A 22,636-nucleotide genomic window follows, 5' to 3' on the forward strand; every position below is an offset into this window, starting at 1 on the left:
AGAATGAATATAGTCATATTAAACTAATTAAAGGGTAGTCAGATCATGAAGACCTGTTGAACTGATAGATTATTATTGTATAGATAATGACTCACCTGTAAAGCTGTACCCATCACTGCGTGGAGAGAGAGAGAGTTTGGTCCTGAGCTCAGTCTGTAGTCACAGCTCACCTCCTTATGCCTCACTGTCTGAAGTCTGTTCAGATCACTCTCAGCCACAGAAAATTGACAGAACCAGCATTTGGAATTGGTGTGTTTCTTCTCCCTGATGTGTGCTCTTCTGAGACACTTACTCTGCTCTCCAACATACAGGTTACAGGTGGTGTCATTACTGACAGAGCCAGGAATTAAACAGGTGTCATGACTGTCTTGATCAGGTCAGGTTACAGGAGACCACAACCCTACAGATTATCTCTCAACCCCAACAGAGGAGGAGAGATCTAGGGTTCTGATGATGCGGGGGGGTTTTATGGCCCCTCACAGCCCTGGTAAATCTCAGGCCACAGACAAATTCCTTTGTCCTGTCACTATAGATAACAAGCTTCAGAACATTAAACATGAACTAAAGGGACTTTGGAACAATGTTTTTCGTCAGTCACAATGGTGGTCATGACGAAGTAAACCACACATTGAAAATGTATGCCATTTCTGCTCTGTTATTAAAGGTTAACCTCTTAGAACTACCACCTTACTTTTTCCAATTTCCGCCTTAAGACATACCCAAATCTAACTGCCTGTAGCTCAGGCTCAGATCCAAGGATATGCATATTCTTGATTTAATTTGAAAGAAAACACTCTGAAGTTTGTAAATGTGAATTGAATGTAGGAGAATATAACACAGTAGATCTAGTTTAGATAATACAATGAAAAAAACATATGTTTTTTCATTTTTATTGTTGTATTATCTTTAAAATGAACAAGACAAAACAAACATGGATGATGGGGACAATTTCAGTGAAAAATATAAGAGGGGAGCAGTACTTGTGCAAAGTTACAGAATGATAACTTCCAAAATGAGTGTGCTACATGACATTTATCATGAAGTCACCCAGGTGTCCCACACAAGTAGCCCAAATGTACCCAAGTGGCCAAATTGGTGAAGTTATACATTTTGAATGGAATAACTATATACAAAATACCAAAATGTTATTCTAACACACCCCCCCAAAAAATGGAGAAAAAACATGAAAAAAAAGACATTTACAAAATAACACTTTCAATATTTCGAAGACCCTTTGTCCTCTATACAATATTGTGCTGCTGATGTCAGGTGCCATAGCAGTCTCTTTCTGCTCTAAAGCAGAGGGTCACCAAGCATGTGGTGCAGGTGATGGGGGACTTCATTTTGCAAAGAATACAGCGACGCCTCCATGCTGTGCCCTTTTGGCCCTGAGGCACATCCATGCCTGCAGAAATACATTTGGGCAGATGAACACCACTTGTGGCAGGAGCTGGATGAACCAGCTTCAGTGGGGGATGGACACCTTGGCACTGGGGGCTCCCATTCGGAGTCAGTGTCACTGTGAAAGAAAATGTTCAGTTAGAATAGTTTCACATATGAGCCCTGTATCAACAGGTATAACAAACAGATATATATAGAGTACAGTGAACATAAGGTTGAATATATTATTATAGACCTGCTAGATCTACTGTCTCATTTATATTATGACATTTCAGCTAGATCTACTGTCTCTATTATATTATGACATTTCAGCTAGATCTACTGTCTCTATTATATTACAACAGACCAGCTGTATCTACTGTCTCCATTTCACTTTGGCCATTGTTGTGGGCCTGCCCTCCCCTATTAATTTCAAACAACGGCATTAGCATGAGAAGAACTTACCAGTCCAAAACGATGTCCTCTCCGTTCAAAAAAATATTCCTCCATTTGGGAATCGCTAAATGAATCGTCCTCGATCAATTTCTTCTAAAATTGTGTGTACATCTGTATATCTAGACTTAGATTTAGTTTTCCCTGACTTAGTCGCCATACTGATTGATATATAAACAGCTGAATATGCGCTTTACCAAAACAATGCTGTGCGCAACATGCGTGGCTCCTTCCGGTATGAATCGTCAATGGCGAATGACCCTCTTTACGCCTGAGTTTACTACATGGGTTGGTCTTCCAACACATAAACATTACATATTGCCATTTACCTCAGCTCGTGGGCTATCTACCCAGCTAGATTTCAAGACGATCGGTGGTCATTGGGTTAAAATACAGTCAATCAACGAAACAGCGGTCTTATCATTGGTGCACAATGATGTCATTACTTGTTGTCTTCAAATCGTTTTCTTTCAGTCAATACGTCCCGCGAAATGACCCATCATGTTTGGTTGTATTACAAACAAACCAGTTGATTGCAATGAAACCAAACATGACTGGAAAAGTCACGTTTTGTGTGTGTATTTACCTCGAATGTGTCGTCGAAAATGGAATGAGACGGAATTCAGTTGAGTTTTTACCAAAAAGTTATATTTTGGTTTCATCTGACCATATGACATTCTCCCAATCTTCTTCTGGATCATCCAAATGCTCTCTAGCAAACTTCAGACGGGCCTGGACATGTACGGCTTAAGCAGGGGGACACATCTGGCACTGCAGGATTTGAGTCCCTGGCGGCGTAGTGTGTTATTGATGGTAGGCTTTGTTACTTTGGTCCCAGCTCTCTGCGGGTCATTCACTAGGTCCCCCCGTGTGGTTCTGGGATTTTTGCTCACCGTTCTTGTGATCATTTTGACCCCACGAGGTGAGATCTTGCGTGGAGCCCCAGATCGAGGGAGATTATCAGTGGTCTTGTATGTCTTCCATTTCCTAATAATTGCTCCCACAGTTGATTTATTCAAACCAATCTGCTTACCTATTGCAGATTCAGTCTTCCCAGCCTGGTGCAGGTCTACAATTTTGTTTCTGGTGTCCTTTGACAGCTCTTTGGTCTTGGCCAAAGTGGAGTTCGGAGTGTGACTGTTTGAGGTTGTGGACAGTTGTCTTTTATACTGATAACAAGGTCAAACAGGTGCCATTAATACAGGTAACAGGTGGAGGACAGAGGAGCCTCTTAAAGAAGAAGTTACAGGTCTGTGAGAGCCAGAAATCTTGCTTGTTTGTAGGTGACCAAATACTTATTTTCCACCATAATTTGCAAATAAATTCATAAAGAATCCTACAATGTGATTTTCTGGATTTTTTTTCTTCTCATTTTCCACAAACTTCAGAATGTTTCCATTCAAATGATACCAAGAATATGCATATCCTTGCCTCTGGGGCTGAGCTACAGGCAGTTAGATTAGGGTATGTCTTCAGGTGGAAATTGAGAACAAAGGGATGCAGCCATAACAGGTTAAAAGCATCTACTCAACTCTCTTTCTCTATCTCACTCCTCAGATCTTTTGTAGTTCAGCAGATTCCCAGCAGTAATCTCTTCATGGTCGATGTGGACAACAAGTGTGACTGCAGCTCTGCCCCGCTGGTTTCCATGGATCCCATCAAGATTATATATATCCTTTACTAACCCTCAATAAGTTTGAGGTCTTTGAGTGTATTGTTATAACAAAGCCTTTGAGTGTTTTTTAGTATGAATGTTTTGTAAGTTAACTGTAAGTGAACTCTGAACTTAGACTTTAGTTTTCTGAGAATGTGCATAGCTTCTTCATTGTCAGAGGTATTAATACATTTCTCATACATGTAGCTATTTATGAAGCGTGCATTACGGTTTGGTTTTCTCATCATGCTAGAATGATGTTGCAGAAACAGTCACCACGCTATCAGTTAAATGTATCGGAGGTATCTGAGGTGTGCTTCATCGTCAGTATTTCTATCCTTAACCCCTCTGCACACAATGAGTCTTTGAAATGTGATAGGCTGAAGTTTCAGAAAGACAGAAAGCGGCCAGAAACGTGTCATCCTTTTCACCCCAAGGTACGCAGTGTGTAGATATGTGTCTGCATCACAATTCTGTGATTACACGGAAAGTACATGAACGCCTGTTTATGAGTGTTTAATAACATGAAATTATTGTATGTATTGTATGTATGTATTAATTAATTTCTATGGTGTGAAACTCCTGTGACGTCCCCTGTGTCTGATGCAGGATAATGACATGGAGTATGGAGGAACAGCAGGCCTCTCTGCCCCCCTTACAACAGCACTGCTCCCCCTACTGGCCACTCTCATTAGCAGGTGACCATTAGCAGGACCCAACACTGGACCTAACACTGGAGAGATTGATAGACTGGCGCACCATCAAATGCTGACAACGCACAGGGAGCCTCGCCAACAAGAAGAACTTGCTCAACTAACTAAGTTACTTATTACCAACAGAGAGATGGACCAATTGTAAATCAATCTCCCTGACCAGCAGAGAAATAACAAATTAGACATTGTTCAAGACAAACAGAACAATATTCAAAGGGGGAAACAATATGGACATTAGACAGAAAAAATATAACTGAGAGCAGCAATGAACTGGTTTCACAGGATGACAGAAAGGACACAAGATCAGTTGGATAACAAAGCCAGCCCTCTGTGATGTAGGAACTATCTTCCTTTATGTGCAGTCAGTGAAAGCATTACCATGTTGATTTAAATCTCAGTTGGTTCACTCCACATTAGCGTTCCAAAATACTTCAATACACTCTCACAGCTGTAATACGCTGACTGTGCAAGCGGCAAGACAGGATTTTACAGAATAAAATATCCACTTTTCCCTACATTCAGACATCATAACACGGGCAACGATATGTACAGATATACTAACCACAATATTTGACATAATTTATTGCATGAGACAAAGTCCACATGATCAATAGTTATTGCTCTAATATAATATTGTGGCACTGGTGACGATGAGATCTATAGTGCCACCATTTGGTCTGGTGCAGCCATCTAAGGTTGCAGTGACTTTATATTCACACAGCTTCTAAGGACATACATAAGGTTTACATACCACATTTCATTGCCCCTTGTCCATCGGCTCAGTTCTTATAGCCAGTTACCCATGGTGGAATTATCTGCAGGGCTTGACATGAACTTTTTCTGAAACTTGTCCTTCAGACAAGAATGACAGATTTTTTTCTTTCTTGTCCGAACGGTTAAAGTTTTTGTCCTACAATTCTACTCATTCTGCCATGGGGCGGAGTGAACTTTGATGTTATTAAGCAAATACCCTGAAATTCAACACGTTGTGCCATTGTCGTGGAAATAATAACATTCAGTTTAAAGCTAATTTCCTGCAATTCTCCATATTTGCCATGACTTATGCCATGTTCATTTGATATCTGAGTGAGAGTGACTAACAAAATCATTGGGGGCCCCCTGGAAGTCAGGGCCCCTGGGCAGTAATTTGGCCATTACGACAAGACTTAGATAGCTGGCTAGACTAACTTGCCTAGCAATCTATAAAATCTTAGCTGACATGGGATAATTGAGTGACTGTCAGTGACTGAAATAACAAGAGAAAAACTTCTGATGTAGAACCACATTTTGAAACTGCACGTTGTGTATTCTACTGTCCTACGGTTGTTTTTGGAGGGGGGAGGGGCCTCTAGCGACTGCTTACTGTATGTCGCTTATAAATAGAAACGGTACTGTAGTAGATGTTTTAGATACTTATTTACAGTAACATGATGTGTGATAAATAAAGGACATCCTGAAAGAAACAATATTTCTGTGAGACATACAGAGAGCCAGTGGTGTAGTTTCAGTGTGTCTGCAGAAGACTGTAAAACCCATCCGGCTGGGCTGACGTTGCTGGTCTGTCGGGGATTGAGCTGTATACGTGGTACGTATCAGACTAGAGAAAAGAAACAGACAGTTTAACTTCAGTCCTTTAATTCTACAGTACTGTAAATGTAATGTAATTTAAAAGGATGTAACATCAATCTGAAACTGAGAGTCGTTCACATTCACCAAACACAGTGGGTGATTCTGAACTTACATTGTCGTTTTCAGATGACCTTCCATTTTCTTCAAAAGGACCTGTACAACACAGAAGGAGCCTGAGTGAGTGAGTGAGTGAGTGAGTCAGTATGTGCACACACACACACAAGTCACTTCTCCTCCTGACTCAAACCATCCTGTAGACATACAGCTCTATTCTCATGCTCTAACACATTATCTTATGTATAACTTATACACATACATGCTTACTGATATGACTACCTCAGACAAACAAACAAGCCTAAACAACTTTGAGTCCTATAAAAAGCCCTACATGTTATGAAACATTGGGACAGAGTTAAATAGACAAACCTGGTGGTACAGATGTGGATGATACAGAAGTGATCAGGCTGTAGATCCCTGCATTCTCTGAATCAGCCTGGAGGAAAGAGAGAGAAGAAAGATCCTTATTATCCTTCAGACTGTCTGTCTTTTTGTACGAAAAGGGGGGGGGGGGTAGAAGAAGTGAAAATAACAGGGCTTGATGTCATTTCACACTTCTCCTCCTGACTCAAACCACCCTGGAGACTTACAGCTCTGTTCCCACGCTTTCAAGATGCTCTGATTACAAAATGTAAGTTTGTATGGTAGGCATTTAGTGATTAAGCGTTATTGTGCTGAGTGTCCCAAATTCACGTCCCAGGTCCAAGGTCAGGAAGACAGGGACAGAAGACATTCTGTTACAAACTCACCTGAGTGCAAAAACGTGGACGGTACAAAGGTGATGAGAGAATAGATCCCAGCATCCCTTGAATCCAACATGCCTGCACTACTCATAGCTCCCATCACCAAATCATCTAGAACAGAAACAAAATGAAAATTAAATTAGGATACGTGTTTGGACATGCATGTGTGCAGTTGTCTTAGTAGTGTGTGCAGTGTTTGATGTATTTTGTTTGGAACATACATTGTCTGTGATCATCCTGTCTGGCTGTAGGTCTGTACAACATAAAAGTATCAGAAGGTTGTGGTAAGAACATCTCATCATGGACAATACAGAACTAAAGGTTGATACAATCTGCATCGTATTCACAAGGGAATTCTTACCTCTGAGAATTGGTTTTCTCTGAAAAACAAATTAGTCTAAATGAATGATATTGAATATAGCCTACACTACACAATATCACCAAAAGGAGTTGAAAGATGAAACCATGTCAAAGGCACTTACATTAATATGAGAAGGAAAATGTTTGCAAGTTATTTGTTATGCAGAATCAGAAGTACTCACTGGTCCTCCTGCAGAGATAGACAGCTGTCAATCCCATCAAGAACACGCCCACTCCAGAAGCCATACCCACTGCTGTCTGCCATAATAGCACCGCTGTTTGGTGACATGATGACATCAGGAGACGTCATTAGCTCTTAATCCAAATGTAAATACTTCAATGGTAGACAGGTGTTAGAATACCACTTTATTATTAGTCTTGGTAAATGTTTCCGTTTTCATATATGTGAGAAAAGACAGCCAGTTAGCTAAACATTTTACAGTTGAGTCTGTGAAGGAAAATGTTATGTTTGTGCTTTTCTAATAACCAATTGGACTGGGTCCATGTAACTGACTGATTGATCGTGACTGGGAGGAATCCTCACTATCAGTATAAGCAATTTGGCAGTGCGCCAAGAACATTGTTTTGAAAACCGAAAGGGGTGTCTCAGTTTCAAGGTCTCAGCTTGGAGAGAAGAAGCCTTGTGAGGTATTGGTTGGTCACATGCATGAAACAAACGTTAATGATGAATTAATGATGAATTTTGAATAAGCTAAATCTTGCAAATATAACTTGTCTGTTTAAGCACTAAATAAGAGAACTAATGGGACTTCCCCGGCGGAGCAAGATAGAGACATGCAAGATAGAGACAGTTTGTTAACAGTTAACACACATCACAACTAGTAAACACCAATAAACAAACATCGTGTGGCCATAGAAACTTTCAGTTGGACTCTTTGGTGTGTCAGTTGTCAAAGTAGGATTAACAGTCAAATCTGGTGCAAAGCAAAGTCATTAGATCTGGTTATACAATAAAGTATCTTAATGGGATGATTTAATCAATTCAATATTAACCTCTTTTCTAGTAATTAGGCACATTTGTGATGAGGAAAGAATACAAAGACCTGGGTAAGATAAACTGAAAACAATTGACTTATTTTAACTAACTAAAGATGACCAGCACACCTGATGTAGGATTCACTGCTGTGCTGGGGGCCAAAGGAGAGGTCAAACCTGGTGAGAAGAGATGAGAAATGATTTGTTTCATATCAAATAAAATAAAAAGTTTTTTTGTCACATGCTCCGAATACAACAGGTGTTACAATACAACCTTACCATGAAACACTTACTTTCAACAATGCATTTTTTTTAAGTAAGAAAATATTTGCTAAAAAAATTCAAAAGAAATAAAATGTAATTTATAAAATTAAAACAATAACAAGGCTATAGGTAATTCAGGTAATATGTATATGTAGGAAGGTGTAAAGTGACTACGCATAGGTAATAAACAAAGAGTAGCAGCAGCGTAAAAAGGGAGATCAATGCAAATAGTCTGGTTAGCCATTTGAGCCTTTTGGACTTAGACTTGGCGATCCGGTACCACTTGCCATGCGGTAGCAGAGAGAACAGTTTTTGACTTGCGTGGCTGGAGTCTTGACAATTTGTAGGTCCTTTCTCTGACCCCGCCTGGTATAGATGTCCTGGATGGCAGGAAGCTTGTCCCCAGTGATGTACTGGGCCGTACGCACTAACCTCTACGGTCAGATGCTGAGCAGTTGCCATACCAAGCATTGATGCAATCAGTCAGGATGCTCTCGATGGTGCAGCTGTATAACTTTTTGAGGATCTGAGGACCCATGCCAAATCTTTTCGGTCTCCTGAGAGGGCATAGGCATTGTCATGCCTTCTTTACGACTGTCTTAGTGTGTTTGGACCATGTCAGTTTGTGTATTACAGACTCGGTCAGGGAGAGGTTGAAAATGTCAGTGAAGACTCTTGCCAGTTGGTCAGTGCATGTTCTCAGTATGCGTCCTGGTAATCCATCTGGCCCTGCAGCCAAGTGAATGTTGACCTGTTTAAAGGTCTTACTCACATCGGCAACGGAGAGCGTGATCTCACATTCGTCCGAAACAGCTGGTGATTTCATGCAAGGTTCAGTGTTGCTTGCCTTGAAGCAAGCATAGAAGGCATTTAGCTCGTTTGGTAGGCTTTCGCCACTGGGCAGCTCATGGTTGGGTATCCCTTTGTAATCCGTAATAGTTTGCAAGCCTTGGCACATCCAACGAGCGTCAGAGCCAGTGTAGTAGGATTCAATCTTAAACCTGTATTAATGCTTTGCCTGTTTGATGGTTCATCTGAGGGCATAGCAGGATTTCTTATAAGTATCCGGATTAGTGTCTCACTCCTTGAAAGCAGCAGCTTTAGATTTTTGCTCAGCGCGGATGTTGCCTGTAATCCATGGCTTCTGGTTGGCATATGTACGTACAGATGAAGTCGGTAATGTAGTGTACTCCTCAATGCCATCGGATGAATCCCAAAACATATTTCAGTCTGTGCTAGCAAAACAGTCATGTAGCATAGCATGCGTGTCATCTGACCACTTCTGTAATGAGCGAGTCACTGGTAAGTCTTGCTTAAGTTTTTGCAGGTTAGCAGGAATCAGGAGGATATAATTATGGTCAGATTTTCCAAATGGAGGGTGAGGGAGAGATTTGTACACATCTCTGTGTGTGGAGTAAAGGTGGTCTAGATTTTATTTTTCTCTGATTGCACATTTGACATGCTGGTAGAAATGAGGTAACATGGATTAAAGCTTTCCTGCATTAAAGTCTCCAGCACTAAGAGCACCACTTCTGGATGAGCATTCTCTTGTCTGCTTATGGCCTTATACAGCTCGTTGAGTGCGGTCTTAGTGCCTGCATCGGTTTGTGGTGGTAAATAGACAGCTACAAAAAATAAAGATAAACTCTTTTGGTATATTGTGTGGACTACAGCTTATCATAAGATACTCTACCTCAGGCGAGCAAAACCTCTAGACTTCCTTAATATTTGCACAACAGCTGTTATTGACAAATAGACAGACCACCAGCCCTCGTCTTACTTATTGTTCTGTCTTGCCGATACACGGTAAATCCAGCCAACTGTATATGATCCATGTCCTCGTTCAGCCATGACTCGGTGAAACATAAGATACGGATGGTAAAGCAGGATTATCCACTTGCAGATGAATTCTCACCAAGCATCAGGATCTGCGGCCCCTGTATCGGTCGTCTCCTCTTCATGCGAATGACGGGGCTTTGGGCCTGGTCCGTGAAAATAAGTAAATCTTTCTCCTTCAATTCATTAAAGAAAAAATCTTTGCCCAGTGAGTAATCACTGTTCTGATGTCCAGAAGCTCTTTTCAGTCATAAGAGACAGTGGCAGAAACATTATGTGCAAAACAAGTTACAAACAACGCAAAAAAAACACCCAGAATAGCACAATTGGTTAGGAACCCGTAAAATGGCAGCCATCCCCTCCGGCGCTATTCATATCTAAGAAAAGTACAATTTAGAGTGAACGTACAAGCAGCCATGAATAAGTCTATGAGTAAACCTGTTGGAGCTTCAGTGAATTAGAGTGAACTAAAAATGTAATTGCAAAGTAAGGGATACTTACTAGTTGGTCTCATTGTGATGTCAGGGGTCAAAGTAGAAGTAACAGTCGAAACTGCTGGAAAGTATTAAAAGTTAATTTTGGATCTTATTACACAAGAAGAAAGGTATGCATTATTTCTGTTAGAAAACAACACAACTCAGTCAGTAGAAAGATTCACAATTTCAGAATTTTGAATATTATTGTTAAAACCCAGATCCTTAAAAGCTTATGGTGTACCATGGGATGCCCCGTTAACTTCTTATGGCTGGGGGCAGTATTGAGCAGCTTGGATGAATAAGGTTCCCAGAGTAAACTGCCTGCTACTTAGTCCCAGTTGCTAGTATATGCATATTATTAGTATATTTGGATAGAAAACACTCTGACGTTTCCAAAACAGTTTGAATGATGTCTGTGAGTATAACATAACTCATATGGCAGGCAAAAACCTGAGAAAAAATCCATCCAGGAAGTGGGAAATCTGAGGTTGGTCGTTTCTCAACTCATTCCCTATTGAAGAAACAGTGGGATATTGGTCATGTTGCACTTCCTAAGGCTTCCACTAGATGTCAACAATCTTTAGAACCTTGTTTGATGCTTCTACTGTGAAGTGGGGCTGAATGAGAGGGGATTGAGTAAGGTCTGCCATGAGCTGAACATGCGCTGACCATGCGCGTTGACGTGAGATCGAGCTCGGTTCCATCGCATTTCTGAAGACAAAGGAATTCTCCGGTTGGATCAGTATTGAAGATTTATGTTAAAAATATCCTAAAGATTGATTCTATACTTAGTTTGACATGTTTCTACAGACTGTAATATGACTTTTCGTCTGAACTTTTGCCTGGACCTGCCAGTCGTGAGTTTAGATTGTGTACTGAACGTGCGATCAAAACTGAGTTATTTGGACATAAATGATGGATATTATCGAACAAAACAAACATTTATTGTGGAACTGGGATTCCTGGGAGTGCATTCTGATGAAGATCATCAAAGGTAAATGAATGTTTATAATGTTATTTCTGACTTCTGTTGACTGCACAATACGGCGGATATCTTTTTGTCTTGTTTGGGCTCTGAGCGCCGTACTCAGATTATTGCATGGTTTGCTTTTTCCGTAAAGCTTTTTTGAAATCTGACACAGCGGTTGCATTAAGGTGTAGTGTATCTAAAGTTCCATGTATAACACTTGTATTTTCATCAACATTTATAATGAGTATTTCTGTAAATTGACGTGGCTCTCTGCAAAATCACCAGATGTTTTTGGAACTAACGTAAACTCACCCAATTCCGTACAAATGTGGGTAACCACGGCATTCAAACGAGGCTGCAATGAAAACGAATGAGACTGTAGTGACTGTGTTGGCATCAAAATCCGAGGTGTGAAACTACATTTCGATTCAGCATTGATTGACATGGTAATGAGCTAACAGTATTGGAGAAAAGATGAAAAAACTAACCCCTCTGGTGCTGTACGTTACATCGTGACGTGTCACTACAGTGCGCATTTGCGACTCATTTTGTGCCGTACAGCCTCTTTCCACCAGGGGTAGCCCTTCTCTCGCAGATTAAAATCATGCTCAACCATATACACTTGTAAGAAAACTTCATTATTTTTGTCTAAATTAATATAATTATTGCTAATATTAAACTAATATTTCATGACTAGGGTGCCATTTGCAGTTTTTTGCAGGTCATTTCTGCGAGCCATCATGACACTCAAAAGCCGGAACAGCTGCAGTTCACTTGTGAGGCTAACGTTAGCGCAGCCCTAAACCCCTCTTCAAATTCGACACAAACCTTCAAACAGGTATGTGATGAGACATTACATAAACTCTTTATGTTTTATTTACATTTTAAGGTTAATTAGTTGGACAAATCGGGTGAAAAAAACTGTTTTCTTCACACAACATATTACCCCCTTTCAAGATCACTTCGTAGCCTTCGCTCCCCACCCGCCATTTTTAAAAAGACCAGACGGAGCTCATTGCCTTGATGAATTATGCAGAGATGGGCATCATGAAGGTCTCGTCATTAATTTAGTTAGAAAGGGGAGAAATTGTGCTTTACATTGGCATTGATATTACAGTTGATCTGGAAGTATTACGTTTTTTGGGCTCAAAAATAAGGTCAATTGTACGGATCAAGGCGATGTACAAAAGTGAGTGAGTTTACGTTACTGAACATAACGCGCCAATTTATGCTGAGATTTCTTTATATAAATATGAACTTTATCGAACAAAATTGAGTGTAATCAGATGAAGATCAAAGGTTAGTGATTCATTCTCTCTCTATTTCTGATTTTTGTGACTCCTCTCTGGCTGGAAAAATGGTTTTGTTTTTCTGTGACTTGGCTCTGACCTAACATAATCCTTTGTGGTGCTTTTGCACGAAAAGCCTATTTGAAATCGAACACTGTGGTGGGATTAACAAGAAGTATATCTTTAAAATGGTGTGACATACTTGTATGCTTTAGGAATTTTAATTATGAGATTTCTGTTTGAATTTGGCGCCCTGCACTTTCACTGGCTGTTGTAATATCGATCCCGTTAGTCGGATCTCAGCCATAACATCCCACATAATGCTTACATGGATATTCCATTCATTAACTTCTAGAATGGTCTCTGCTACTTATGATTGCCTGCTGTCTGTTAAATGCTCTACATTGGGTGTCACTCTAGTATGGAACCGTGAAATGCAGGGATTGGGGCCTGACCTGAACTGGGATACCATTTAGGAAAATGTATTTGTTACCTCTAAAAACCCAGCACACCAGTTTATACATAATAAGCTCATACATAGAAGTTATGCAACCACATTTAGACATTTTTAGATTAAGCTGATTCCTACTCCAAAATGTGAGAGACGGCGTATGAATGCTGTTGTAACACAAATGTTTTGGGAATGTCCTGTGGTGTCCCAGTTCTGGTCACATGTTTCGGATTTCCTTACAAACATGTGTTTCCCTGTGAAGATCCACCTTTATTTTCGTTGAATGATAACTCTTCATTTGTACTGCAACTGGTTCAGAAAATAATAATTTATGCGGCATTAACAGCAGCAAAAAAGGTTATCCTTAGTGGATTACCCCTACAATTCCCTTCCCTCAAACATGGTTATCATATAATCAAGATATTGTTCGTTTAGAGCGATCAGCGGGCATGATAAACAAAGCTCGGGCAAATACAATTGAGGCATGGGATGTATTAACCAAAACTCTATCAGATATCAGCACCTCTTGAATAAGCAATGGACCTACATGGTAACGGAGTTGGGGGACAACATTTTATTTTCTGAGAATAATATAGAATATTTTTTATTGTAAACTCCACTTCCTTCCTGTAAATTTCTCATTTGTCTGAAAAGACAAATAGTCAGCTAGAGATGGATGCTTACCCAGAACGCTTTCTGTGGAGCTTTGACCTCCTGGGCACATGCAAGAGAGAGACTGTTTAATAACAGTTAACACACAACACAACTTATTACGCTACTAAACTAAAATCATGTGGACTCTTGGGGGTGTCAGTTGTCAAAGTAGAACTAGTAGTTGAACCCGGTGCAAAGCAAAGTCATTGGATCTGATTATACAACAATAAAAGGTATCTAAATGGGTTGATTTAATTAATGGAATATCAACCTCTTTTTTTATCCCAACCTTTTTTTTATCAGGGGATATTTGTGAGTAAAAACCTGGCTAAAATAAAGCTAGTCTATTTGTTTAGGTCCTATCTGCTAACTAGAGAAAGATGACCAACACACCTGATGTAGGATTCACTGCCGTGCTGGGGGTCAAAGGAGAGGACAAACCTAGTGAAAAGAGATTACACAAGAACAAATGTAAATTCATTTAATATCTAAGGTCATTCAATAAGCAGAAAGAGAGAAGTACACTACACATTACCTACAAATCAGATGGACTAAAAGTATACAAATCTGGACAGAAATTACAAGCATGGGTCAATTCATAAATCGGAAGGAGCTTTAGTGAATTAATGTGAACAAAAATATACATGTAAGTTAAAATTAGTGGATCTACTTACTGGTAGTTGGTGTCACTGTGGTGTCTCGGGTCGAAGTAGAAGTAACAGTCAAAACTAGTTGGAAGCAATATGATAACACAAGAATTAGGTTTTACATTAACATTTTGTTCACCTAATTTTACAGGCCTGTAATCTAAACCACTGACTGTACAATTGGTATTTGCTGAGATGGTCATTTAGAGGCCCAACACACCTTCTGTAGGACTCATTGTTGTGCTGGGAGGCAAAGAAGACCCAGGACCTGGAGTCAAACCCACTGAGAAAACACATATTAATGAAATTAGTATTTTTATTCATTATCGTATTAATGATCATCATGGTGTTGTTGTCCTTTTGAAATACCTTCATGACTTGTCTATTCAAAGTGGGAAAAGTAGGACTATAAAATCACTACGGACAGATTGCTTCCTTCCCTGGTAGATTATATTTCTCCTCATTATAGAGATGATAAGACCAATTCATAAGGTGATCAAGTCTTTCAGGACAGATAAGGTGTTGATTGTTGTTGACAGCTTCCTAGAATAAAGTCACCATGTTATCTAACAGCAGAAGCCTAACAGAGTATAGATACGATCTAAACACTCGACTAGATGAACACAGACATTATAATACTTGTGCTGATGATCCCAGCCGTTGGTGTTGAGGCTGGTGTCATATATATAGAACAGCTTCATTATCGAACAGAACAGCTTCATTTACACATTAAAACAACTATTCTTATTGCTAAAACTTGCTTTGCTTTAAAATAACAGCAGTGTCACTATAAAAGCACAAATGTGTAGTCTACCTGCTATAGAAGGTGTCTGTATAGTTGTTGGATCACTGATGTGAACTCCCACCAGATCTAAAATCATTTGGGAATGAAATGTGGTATTTAGTTTGTTGCTCAGAATGAATATAGTCATACTAAGAAGATGCTGAAATAAAAGTGAGTCAGATCATGAAGACCTGCAGTACTGATAGATTTGTTTAGATAATGACTCACCTGTAAAGCTGTGCCCATCACTGCGTGGAGAGAGAGAGTTTGGTCCTGAGCTCAATCTGTAGTCACAGCTCACCTCCTTACGCCTCACTGACTGTAGACGACTGATCAGATCACTATGTTTTGGAGTGAATTGACAGAACTGCTGTCCGTATGCTGAGATGGCTTTTCTCTTCATGATCTTTGCTGTGAAGGATGGCTGACTCTCCTCTCCAACATACAGGTTACAGGTGGTGTCAGGACTGACGGATCCAGGAATCAAACAGATGATGTTGAAGTCCTCATAAATATTGACTGTAATGTCTGGTTTTGGATCTGTTAGGAAAGGACAGAGACTCCTTTTTGCATCACTGTATTTGAACGTAATGTATATGTCACAAGTGACACTGACTCTTACTCACCGAGAGCCTGCCATTCTCTTTATAATACGTATCAGCATGTTTTATTTGATATCATTCCTATTTATGAGTGCCATTTAATATGTGTGCTGTGTGTTTACAATGATTACCTTTCACTTAATTCCTTACATTCTCACGTGTGAATCAAATTGAATCGCATGGACTATTTTGCTTGCTTGTATGGTGTGTAGTCATTCCACAGATCTTCCTCTCCCTGCTCGGGAGGAAGAGCCGAACCCTGTTCGGGTAGAGCCAAACTAATCCTGCTCGGGTAGAAATGAATGAACAAACCCTGCTCGGAGGGACCCAGGTATCACCTGCTGTGTTAGTTTGGCCCGTTGCTTCTAGTTAGCCTACAGCCCTAAATCCCAGCCTATTTATACTTTTCTAATAGGACTGTAGGGATACTGTGTATTACGGTGTAAACTGAGTTTATAAAGAACCTTTGATTGTACTTTGGCCTCTCTGTGGTTGTTTGCTGTGGGATCTTAGAACTCTACTTTTGACATTTACATTTCAAATATTTATTGTCTTCACAACAACTATTTTGAAATGACATTGGATGAGATTGTGATTTAAACAGAATCATCCAAGACAATCTGAATATATAATTTCTTACCAAGAATAGTAACAGAGACTGAACCACTGTGCATCGATGGATAGTGAGATTCTACAGTGTAAAAACATCTCAGTATGATCTCAGCTGATGAACTTTGACCTGCCCATGAGAGCAGCTCAGTCCCCGTGAGTGATCGCGTTCAGGGTGAGGGTTTAGGATCTATCCCCTCTGTGTAGAAGTAACACTGAGACACAGAGCCAGATGGGGGAGTCTGACAGCTCAGCCGAACTGAGTCTCTCTCTCTGATGACTGTAGAACTCACTGTCAGCCTGGGAGGAGGTGGGTCTGTGAGATCAGGAGAATAGTGTCACCTTGAAAGTTGTATTTCAAAAACATCACAGGTAATCCATACATGCTAACAGTATGGAAACTCCATTAATCAAATGTTCAACTATGTCAGCATTTATGTTTGTACAAAGTACAGTAATTCCTTTCATTATGAGAAATTTTGACTTTTAGGAAATACGACAGAATATCTCATTTTCAGAACGAGCATAATTAATACGGTATAACAGTGAAGTGTATCATTGTTTAAACCACCTACTTACCCTGAACAGTGACTGAGACAGGGTCACTTAAAGGAGATGTGTGAGACCTCCCTACAGCATAGTAACACATCACTTTGACCACATCTGGAAACGTTTGATCTGCCCTCTTGAGCAGCTCTGTTCCTGTGAGTGTCTGAGTACAGGATGAGTCTGGAAGATTCTTCCTCCCCTCTATGTAGAAGTAACAGTGAGACACAGGGAGAGATGGACGAGTCTCACAACTCAGCTGAACTGATTCTGTCTCTCTGATGACTGTAGAACTCACTGTCAGCTGGGGAAGGTCTGTGAGAATTGGGGAATTAAGCATTTAGCATTTTGTGGTTTTGAGAAATGTACTGATAGTCTAATCCCTCCTTGTTATTTCAGACTTAAGGATCTTGAGTCAATATCTTTATGCAGCGACAGTATGGGAAATTAAGGAGATATAATATATTGCTTGATTGTTTCACGTAATAGATTATGACAACACACAGTATGATAACATATCACAAGAGGAACATGGTAATGATGGCACAACTGTACATTGTTTACAGCCATTTAAATAGTCTTCTTACCCTGAATTGTGACTGTTGAAGGCTCACTGTATATGGATCTAAACTGTGAACCTGTAGCACTGTACTGACATTGTATTTTGACCTCAGCTGGTGAACTCTGACCTGTCCACCTCACCAGTAGTGTTCCTGTGAGTGTCTGTTGACAGGGTGATGGAAGGGTGAATTCCACTTGCCCAGCCATTTTGAAGTAACACTCAGAGACAGATGGAGGAGTCTGACAGTTCAGCTGAACTGAGTCTCTCTCTTTGATGACTGCAGGAATCACTGTTAGACTGGGCTGAGGAGGATCTGTGAGATCAGTGGGATGATGGAGTGTCTTTTTTAATTTAATTATAAATTCATTTTCAATGTTTAACTACTCATACAGATAATGTACAACTTAATATTATATGAGTTTGAAAGAGAAAACAATTCAGACACTGTTGTCTATTTAAGCAATAAACAAAAAGAACCCGTGCCTGGAACAGCCCTTAGGAGAGAGTTATCACACAATAATCCTCGGCCTCGATGGACATTTTGCTTTTGTAAAACGGTTGCCAACATTTAAACTAAACTAAAGATTAAGGACCTGTCTTTCATTCAAGATGTATTATTGTTCTGAGTAAATGTGTTTTATTTTCATCCTTCCACCAGGACATATGCTCATTTTGGAACGTTGCTAAATGGGCACAGCCAAACAACGGAAGTGATGGATTTCATTCTGACCAGAACTGTCCCAGAGCTTGGGGAGGTGTGTCTGCGCTTGTGCTGCAGCGGCAGGTGCACAAGACAAAACTTTACCAGCATCACACATATCGGTGAATCACTGTGACATATGAAATACAAGTGATAGTGTAATCAATCTGTAATAACTATGTAAAAAAGTAACAAACGTGTTAAATTATTATGTGACGTACAGTCATATCTAGATCCTGATTGGTCAACAAGCTGATTTGACGCATCAAACAGTGTTATTTCACGTGTATCTTTTTGGAAATGCAACAACCTAAATGGCGTTCCATACTTTTACAGATGCACAATCGAGAGCATCCTGTCGGGCTGTATCACCGCCTGGTACGGCAACTGCTCTGCCCACAACTGTAAGGTTCTCCAGAGGGTAGTGAGGTCTGCACAACGCATCACCGGGGGCAAACTACCTGCCCTCCAGGACACCTACACCACCCGATGTCACAGGAAGGCCATAAAGATCATCAAGGACAACAACCACCCGAGCCACTGCCTGTTCACCCCCCTATCATCCAGAAGGCGAGGTCAGTACAGGTGCATCAAAGCAGGGACCGAGAGACTGAAAACAGCTTCTATCTCAAGGCCATCAGACTGTTAAACAGCCACCACTAACATTGAGCGGCTGCTGCCAACATACTGACTCAACTCCAGCCACTTTAATAATGGAAAATTGATGTAAAAAATTTATCACTAGCCACTTTAAACAATGCCACTTAATATAATGTTTACATACCCTACATTACTCATCTCATATGTATATACTGTACTCTATAACCCTACATTACTCATCTCATATTTATATACTGTACTCTGTAACATCTACTGCATCTTGCCTATACCGTTCTGTACCATCACTCATTCATATATCTTTATGTACATATTCTTTATCCCTTTACGTTTGTGTGTATAAGGTAGTGGTTGTGGAATTGGTATGTTAGATTACTCGTTGGTTATTACTGAATTGTCGGAACAAGAAGTACAAGCATTTCGCTACACTCGCATTAACATTTGCTAACCATGTGTATGTGACAAATACAATTTGATACTTTCCAGTGAACGACACACTGACATCACGTACAGATGCACGTGACTCTTGGCTGCAGTAAGAAAGCCACGCCATCTGCGCCCATTCAACATAGCCTAGATTTAAGTTTTTATTAGTTCTAAACAAAATAACTTTTGGGGGGCTCTCCTACACTTACAATGATGTGTTGATTCTTGCTTGAACAGTCACTAAGATTATATTTTGGTTGTGATCTTTGTAAAATAACTATTTTGGATGCAGCAAGTTGTTAGCTAGAATGCTAAACACTCACTGACATGGCAATAGGCTGCAGCAAAAGATAGCCAAAGAGCCATTTTACTGGTTGAAGTTGAAGTTATTTTTAAGTATAATGCATTTGATTTACAATGATGACACAAACATTATATTAAGCAGGACATTCGTACGAGCCTTAAACTCCAATTATAATCCAAAAGTACTGTGGAATTCTCTCATATGCAACATGTAAATAGAGGCTATTTTTGTTGGCGTTCTGTTCTCTCACCATAGTAGATTGAGCAGTCAAATGGAATAGTGAATAGACCATTTTTTTGTGTTTGTAAACGTTGTCGCACAAGGGCGATGGGCGCAACGTTTGCAAACACAAAAAAATGGTCTATTCACTATTCCATTTGACTGCTCAATCTACTATCTCAATAGCCCAGCCAGGCAATTTATTATCTTGATCGCCACTGTAAAAAGCATTTAGATATTTTGATATATCCCATATATTTTAGACTGGCATTTGGTTTTCAACAGCGGAGATTTGTATTAATCCTGCTGTCTGTCTCATTCCACAGGGATGCTGACCCATGTTGACTCCAATCCTTCCAACAGTTGTGTCAAGTTGGTAGGATGTCCTTAGGGTAGTGGACCATTCTTGATACACACAGGAAACTGTTGAGCGTGAAAAACCCAGCACTGATGCAGTTCTGGCACTTTCTACCATACCCCGTTCAAAGGCACTTAAATATTGTGTCTTGCCCTTTCCCCCTTTGAATGGCACACATACACAATCCATGTCTTTAACCTGTCTCCTCCCCTTAATCTATTTACTGATTTAAGTGGCTTTAACAAGTGACATCAATAAGGGATCATAGCTTTCACCTGGATTTGCCTGATCAGTCTATGTCATGTTAATGTTTTGTATAGCCAGTGTATACAGCAGCTCATGGAAGGATGAAATCGTATGGATGAATTCATCCAAATAACGTTTTTATTGAAAATATGTCAATCATTATTTGAATATTTTGTAATCCGTTGTTTCGTCTGGTAGCCCAAAAATTGACATATTGCAGCTTTAAATTCAAAATAATGATACTGACCTTTGGCTTTGAGGTACTGGAAGGTATCTAGACATAACAAAATGGGTCATTATCATGCTCTTTTTGCCATTATGAAAAATAAGAAAACATGAGATGGGAACACTTTACACAAGCTGGCGAAGCAGAACAGTCTGTAATGCATTCACAGCCATGTTATCAAGCAGTGGTCATTCTTATCTGTACAACATGTAAAATAATGACAGAGAAATATAAATCAATAGGATGATCAATGTTGAAATATTAAGAGTTCCTAAAGTAAAAGACTAAAAGAGGGGAATGAAGAATGGAAAATCCTGTCGCACAAACAGATGATGGAACGGAAAAATAACTCACCGAAAAGGAGGATGAGCAAAAACAGCCGACCAGCCATATCAGGGATGAACAATGTCATTTTTTAGACAGCTACATACATACTGTTAGTCTGACTTCACAGAAGATGGTGGCAGTGACTGGGACAAAGATTAAATGTTTCAATAGAAAAGCAGATGTGGAGCTTGTTCACAGGAAAACCACAGATGTCTCATATGACAACTGTGGGCTAATGTCATGTTGCAGAGGACAAGGAGGCTGAACATTCAGAATCATTTATCTGTAATTATTTTTAGGTTCTAAAGCTATTGCAGGCAATTCAATTTCTAAAACCAACAAACTAACTTGTCTTTCTGAGAAAAATATTTATCTTCGACCTTTTGTTTTAAGTTTTTAACAGCTGCACAATGTTTAACTACAAAAACACTGCATTTGTGGTTGAGAGTTGTAGAATCTCTAAAATGTAGAAGTGTTTTTGTAATAGTTTTCATATTTCATTTATGTTTGGTGTGTCGCGTTTAATAATATGCCAGAGCAGGTAAACTGATAAGCGCAGTAAAGGAAAGGATGGGTGGAAGGAAGGACCGGAGGAGAGAAGAAAATGCGAGTTCACACTACTCGGACTGATCAGTTTAACTTTAATGCTCTGACTGGTACCTACATTTCAGCGCCCGTTCAGATAAACCGCGTGCTTTGCTTGAAGTGCATAACATTGAACCTGTGTAGGCTGAGAATGCAGTTGCTATTTTTAAACTAACGTTTTTATATAGCCTAACTTTGATATTAACCGTTTGATCATGCCACCTAAAAAAAAAGCAGCAGCCGCTGAAGAAGTAACGGATATTTGGTTAGATTTATTTGTCAATTTCATTGTTAGAATCGAGCAAAGCGCCTGCTGTGGCACGAAAACCCCCTCTTCATCCACCCACGTTGGTGTTGGTTAATGAAGCGCTGAAGGAGATGGACTCTTGAATCGTCTCATCGCAGGCCATTCGCGGCTACATAACAGAGAAATATCCATCTGTGGACCTGATGAGGTTGAAGAACATGACACGCAAGACCCTGAACATAGGAATCAAGGGCAGTGTATTGGTGAGGACATCAACTCGATAGCAAACGGCGCACAGGGGAGGTTTCGGGTAAGTGACCCATGCATGTCTAAATCTTATTAAAGTAAATGCCCAGTGTTTCCAGATTTCTATGAAATATGACCTATACTTAATAATATATATATATATATATATATATATATATATATATACACACACACACAGTATGTTAAGTTCTTGTTTCTTGCACCTGCTTAATCAGTACCCTCTTCTGCCAGATTAATTGTTTCACTAGTACAGTGACTTCCCGGTTCCTTGAAAATATTGATGGTTGATGGTTGTTTTCTACACAGTCAGGACTTTGTTGTTCATCTGTTACGGTGCGTGAATGAGGACCCAAAAGCGAATTAACGTAAACAGAGCTTCTTTAATGACAAAACATAGGTAGGCTCAGATGGACCGGCAGATTCCGACAGGACAGGACA

The 22,636-nt window shown here is 39.9% G+C and overlaps 2 protein-coding genes across 2 annotated transcripts; both read right to left on the reverse strand.

Moving 5' to 3' along the window:
• Positions 1-7,881: 7,881 nt before the first annotated feature.
• Positions 7,882-16,706, reverse strand: LOC118940042 (integumentary mucin C.1-like). Its single transcript, XM_036948218.1, has 9 exons — positions 16,599-16,706; positions 15,585-15,896; positions 15,387-15,443; positions 14,793-14,855; positions 14,600-14,653; positions 14,319-14,366; positions 13,956-13,985; positions 10,587-10,637; positions 7,882-8,162 (listed from the first exon to the last, which is right to left on the reverse strand). The coding sequence occupies exons 1-9, from the start codon at positions 16,630-16,632 to the stop codon at positions 8,092-8,094; spliced, it is 720 nt and encodes a 239-aa protein (XP_036804113.1). The 5' UTR covers positions 16,633-16,706; the 3' UTR covers positions 7,882-8,091.
• Positions 16,707-17,110: 404 nt separating this feature from the next.
• Positions 17,111-21,299, reverse strand: LOC118940043. Its single transcript, XM_036948219.1, has 4 exons — positions 21,127-21,299; positions 20,794-20,820; positions 17,701-17,988; positions 17,111-17,428 (listed from the first exon to the last, which is right to left on the reverse strand). Exons 1-4 carry the CDS (start codon positions 21,182-21,184, stop codon positions 17,139-17,141), a joined length of 663 nt encoding a protein of 220 aa, XP_036804114.1. The 5' UTR covers positions 21,185-21,299; the 3' UTR covers positions 17,111-17,138.
• Between the last annotated feature and the right edge of the window lie 1,337 nt (positions 21,300-22,636).

This window comes from Oncorhynchus mykiss, chromosome 17 (genome assembly GCF_013265735.2).
Source record: "Oncorhynchus mykiss isolate Arlee chromosome 17, USDA_OmykA_1.1, whole genome shotgun sequence".
NCBI lineage: Eukaryota > Metazoa > Chordata > Actinopteri > Salmoniformes > Salmonidae > Oncorhynchus > Oncorhynchus mykiss.